A 5,454-nucleotide genomic window follows, 5' to 3' on the forward strand; every position below is an offset into this window, starting at 1 on the left:
TTTAGATTATTAATATTCTGACTGCTTTTCACTCTTGTCTAGATCTTGCTTTTGCTTAGAGGGCAGGCCGTAGGACAAAGCAAGAGCTTGAATGCGAGGGTTGAATGCTGTCTCTCTTCTTCTTTGCTCGCGAGAGTGAATAAGAGGACGACCCACCGGGGGGAGGATGGAATGAGTCGGCAAGGGGATCAACCATCTTCTTTCAGTAAAGGCCCACACATTATCCTTAGTATTGGGATAAAAGGACTCTGAAGAAGGAAACTCTCTTCCCGTCTTGCGTAACTGACCACTGCAAATCAAGTCGAAAGTGCTTATATGCTTAACACGTTTTTGTCTCAATGACAGGCCGCTTGAACATTGTCTGATTTTTTTTAAGAGACTCGATCTTATGTATCTACTTATTGTCCTTTTGCCTTTGCTCGGTAGTTCCGTAGTCGGTTTTTTCGGACGTTTTCTAGGATCTGAAGGAACCGCTATAATGACCACCACATGCGTTTCATTTTCTTCGATCTTATCTTCCTTCTCTCATTTCGGAAAGATTTGGCAGTATTTTCTTATGATGACCTGGTCGAGAGAGTACGAAACATCGGTGTAAAAGATTGAGTGGGATGGTTATAGTAAGGGGCGAACCAAGTGCTTGCGCTTATGCAATAAATGAAACGGAAAGGTGGAAATGTTTGTAGACTCGCTAAAGGGAAGACGAACGTGCTTGCCAAGACGGCAAGCCTCACCAGTGTGGTCGTCAACCTTATTACATGAGAAAGCAAAACTACGAAGAATCTGACGTATAACAGTGGAGTTGGGAAGACCGAGGCGTGTGTGCCAAAGATCGACACTAGCAGCGAAGGCGGTGGGACGACGGGTGGTGGTGGCGCCGGAGGGATGCACCGGGTAAAGCTCGTCCAGGCTGTCACATCGGTGGAGTACCATCCGTGTACGGGCGTCCTTCACAGAAAAGACGATATCATCAAATTCAACAGTGATAGGATTCTCACGAGCAAGGCGACGAACAGAAACAAGATTGGTAACTAAGTTAGGAGACACAAGAACATTATACATGTTAACGGGAGTAGAAGTAGAAGGAAATGACATGTGACCAACATGTGTAATGGGTAGAGAGGAACCATTACCAACGGTGATGCGAGTGGGAGTATGAACAGGAGTGGGGGACGTGAGGTTACCGGGATGAGCAGTCATGTGAGCGTTCGCGCCCGAGTCCATGTACCAGTCACCGCCGCCATCGTAGGAACTCGGTGACGGGGCGGAGTGTAGAGCAGCGAGAAGGGTCGATGGTGGCTGATGGCGCGACGCGGGTGGGGCGCCACGGGAGGTGCCGGCGGCGAGGGCGTGATGCTGCACATGCTTCTTGACCCTCTTCATCCGGCGCTCCTCCAACCGCAAGTACGCCACGATCTTGGGGAAGGAGGGCTCCGGCATCAAGGTGAGGTTGGAGGCAGCGTTGCCGAAGTCCTCGTTGAGGCCGGCGGTGAGCGTGCTAAGGAGTAGGTCATCATCAACCTTGGCGCCAATGTCGCGGAGCTCATCCGCCAACGTCTTCAGGTGGCGGCAGTAGTCGTCAATGGATTGTTCATCCTGGTGACAGTCAAAAAATTCCTGGTGCAAAAAACGCGGCAGTGGAACTTGTTGCCGGTGAAGAGGCCGTTCAGCTTAACCCACATGGCGCGGGTGTCTTCACCGGGGCTCACAACCGTGGGTGGGTAGATTTAGGTCCAAACCCTGACCCGATCTGAGACCCAGGGGCAGAGGAGTTTCCAAGCTTGGCAGTTCGGGCTCCGGTACGTTGCCCAATAGTTCTGGCCCGCTGTCTGATTCTAGGTTCGAAGCTTGGGCCATGTTCTCCCGTAGACGGGTATCCGGCTCGGAGAGCTTGGGAATCCGGACATAGTTTGTCCTCAAAATAGAGGAAGAATCGCTGCATTGCTCCTCCACCACCGCTATCTGATGGGTGACCGGCGGAGAGTTAATCTCCCTTTGGTCGGGTTTAAGCCCGATCCGGTCATAGTCCGTAGCGACTCCCAAGGCGGCGATGCGATCCAAGAGCTCGTTGAAGGAAGAGAGCTCCATTGGATCCATCTGCTCGGTGAATCCCGAGCCGACGTGGTGGTTGTTTTTGATGACCCAAGAAATTATTGTCGGCGCGACGGCCGAACGGGCGGTCATGACGAAGCCGCCTAGTCGAAGAGTTTGGCCTACAGCCAGGGCTCCCCCAGAGGTAATGTTGTCCTTGACAACAAGACGAGACATCCAGCCTTATCGTGATGGCACAGTGGAACTCTCAATGAAAGCACCAATGTCGGTGTCAAAACCGGCAGATCTCGGGTAGGGGGTCCCGAACTGTGCGTCTAAGGCTGATGGTAACAGGAGGCGGGGGACATAATGTTTACCCAGGTTCGGGCCCTCTCGATGGAGGTAATACCCTACTTCCTGCTTGATTGATCTTGATGATATGAGTATTACAAGAGTTGATCTACCACGAGATCGTAGAGGCTAAACCCTAGAAGATAGCCTATGATTATGATTGTTCTTGCCCTACGGACTAAACCATCCGGTTTATAGACACCGGAGGGGTCTAGGGTTACACAGAGTCGGTTACAAGGGAGGAGATCTACATATCCGAATTGCCAAGCTTGCCTTCCACGCAAAGGAGAGTCCCACCCGGACACGGGACGAAATCTTTAATCTTGTATCTTCATAGTCCAACAGTCCGGCCAAAGTATATAGTCCGGCTGTCCGAGGACCCCCTAATCCAGGACTCCCTCAATAGGTCCTTGAAGATGGTGGTGAAGAACCACCGGATGATCGTGGCGTCAATCGCGGACCACTCGGGGTCGTCCACCATGGCGTGGGAGTCAACGATGCCGTCAACATGATCCACGAGGTTGTTCTCGCGGAAGAGCAGCGAGAAGTACGTCTTCCAAGCGAAGTATGTGGAGTTGGAGGTGTCGAGGATGACGGGGACGAGTGCGTGGACGTTGATGTTGCGGATTTCAGCAAGGTCCACGGTGAAGGGGTTGGGCGACATGGCAGCGAGGGTTTGGGAAAGGGGGTGGTGCGGCGGTGGACGGGCGGCGTGGCGGTGGGAGAGGCGCGTCGCGGGGGAAGGGCGGCGTGGCGGGGAGGATAGGACGCGTGGGGAGGGGAGGCACGCGTGGGTAGGTGGTGGCGGCGGCGGCGTGGGGCGCCGGCGGCAGCCCGAGGCGGCGGCTAGGGTTGGCGGAAGCGGGAGGATCAACTTGCGATCGATACCATGTAAAGAATGATTTGGTGCATCGATAATTAATTAATCGTGCACTAGACACATATATATATAGGTAAAGGGGTGCGACCGGTGTTTTGTCTCTACCCATTGGTCTCTCTTCACGTCCGCCACTCCTGTTCATACTCCCACTCGCATCACCGTTGGTAACGGTTCCTCTCTACCCATTACACATGTCAGTGCGGCATACAGAACCCAGACCATCGAAGAAATTAACCTCGGGATTCACCGGGCACAATTAAGAAAAGATACTGCAACAAATGATGCAAACAATGGCGTGAGGATCATCTTGCTGTTGTTGATAATAATATTGTTTCCGTCGCAAAAAAAAGATAATAATATTGTTTACAAATGATACAAACATAGTACATGATTTGGAGCTGAATAGTCAATTGGAACGATTAATAGTTTTACCAGTAAGCCAGTACTCCTATGTAGCACAGCATAGTATAGTTATTACAAACGTCGCCTTTATTTATCTTTATAGTTATCGTGGTAGTAATTAATAGTGGTATATATGCCGGACCGTACGATCAGCGGTTGACGATACTACAGTTGGTCCTGATCTGGCCGGCGGTTCCCGTGAGCGGGCTGAGGTTCCCCATCTTTATCATCGCGGCTGCGAAATCGGCAAAGAAGGCGGCGTTGTCTCCTTTGTACTTGAGCACTATCTTAACCTGCGTCTGGTTGTTCTGGGGGTAGAGAACCTGGTCGGAGTGGAGGAGGCCGCGCAAGCTGGTGAGGTCCGCGTAGTACTTATTGTCGAAGGTGGACCCCGTCGAGTCCAACGGCGCCAGGAAGGTGTCGTTGGCGGGGCCATTTTGGGGGCAGTTGGCCTTGAGCCCCTCGGCGAACTGAAAATCGATGCGGGCTTCGTTGTAGAGGCGGAGCCGGTAGTTCTGGCACTGCGCGGAGCCGATGGTGTGCGCGCCGGAGAGCACGGTCATCTCGGCCGCGCTCAGGCCCTTCCTGACGAACCTCTCGATGAGCCCGCTACCGTCAGGACTGGTGAGGTTGGCGAACGGCGGCGGGAGGTCCCTGTTCGCCAGGTCCATGCTCGCCGTCGTCGAGTCGCGCCTGCCGAGCGGCACCGTCCAGGTTGGCCCGCCAAGCTGCAAATGCAAACGGCACGCCGCCGGTTGAAATGAATGTACTCGCAAGGCATTTTTTATTTATCTGCACTGTTTCCGCTTCCGGCACCACGTAACGTACCAGAACGGTGCCGTCCCGTGCGGCGAGGGTGAGGATGTCGGCGCAGGAGACGACGCCCGGGCAGGCTTGCTCCACTGCGGTCTTGATCTTGGCGATGACGTCGAAGCCGCGTAGGGAGTTGATGTTCCCGAACGCGTTCCTCTCGCCAAAGAAAGCCGGAGTAGTCGGAGTAGCCGGCACGTTGTCCAGGAGGACCGATCCGTCGCACCCCTAACCAAAATCAAATGCCAAAATTATATACTGTACGCGGAACGCAATGCGTGCATGATAGAATCGATCGATCTGAGCCAGACAAGTGCATGCATATGGATATTCTCACACCTCGACGAAGCAGTCGTGGAAGTGGAGCCTGAGCAGCGAGGCGCCCATCCGTTTCTCGTTGGCGACGGTAGTGTTCATGACGCTGCGGACGATGGCCTCCAGGTTCGGGCAGGTCGACGCGTAGAACGTCGGGCTGAGCTGCCCGTGGGCACCGGAGACGAAAAGGACCAGTAGCGCGAGGAATGCGCAACGCCAGGTGGTGGTGCAGGACGCCGCCATCGTAAGTGTCTAGCTAGCTTGCTTGCTTTCCTTGGGTGAATGGCACGAGCTGAGTGATGGAGTATGCACCGTACCCATGCCGCTACTTATAGTGCAGTTGCGTCGCGTCCTTGCAAGATACCTGGCTTTGCATATTACGGCCTCCTCACCAAAGTCAGATTTACCTCTCGGAGGCCGTGCGTGCATGTGTGCAAACTTCGCCATCGATCGCACTGGTCGTCCGGTGCAACTAGCTACTCCTAGCTTACATGCTGCGTTGCGCTGGCATAGTTAATTAGTAACACTACTTGCAAAGTCAAAGCGTGTAGCTTAGCGAGAATGCGGCCGCCATGCATGCAAGCTTACCGATCGAGAATGCATATGTGCATGTGATACTGTGGACGTTGGCCACCCCAGCAGCCGCCTGCATGCATTGTTTCTGAACG

The 5,454-nt window shown here is 53.6% G+C and overlaps 1 protein-coding gene across 1 annotated transcript; it reads right to left on the reverse strand.

Annotated features, from left to right (window-relative positions):
- Positions 1–3,664: 3,664 nt before the first annotated feature.
- On the reverse strand, positions 3,665–5,029 carry LOC123130127 (cationic peroxidase 1). The gene is made up of 3 exons (XM_044550075.1): positions 4,811–5,029; positions 4,490–4,699; positions 3,665–4,389 (listed from the first exon to the last, which is right to left on the reverse strand). Exons 1-3 carry the CDS (start codon positions 5,027–5,029, stop codon positions 3,811–3,813), a joined length of 1,008 nt encoding a protein of 335 aa, XP_044406010.1. The 3' UTR covers positions 3,665–3,810.
- Positions 5,030–5,454: the final 425 nt, after the last annotated feature.

The sequence above is a fragment of the Triticum aestivum genome, chromosome 6A (genome assembly GCF_018294505.1).
Source record: "Triticum aestivum cultivar Chinese Spring chromosome 6A, IWGSC CS RefSeq v2.1, whole genome shotgun sequence".
NCBI classification, from domain to species: Eukaryota; Viridiplantae; Streptophyta; class Magnoliopsida; order Poales; family Poaceae; genus Triticum; species Triticum aestivum.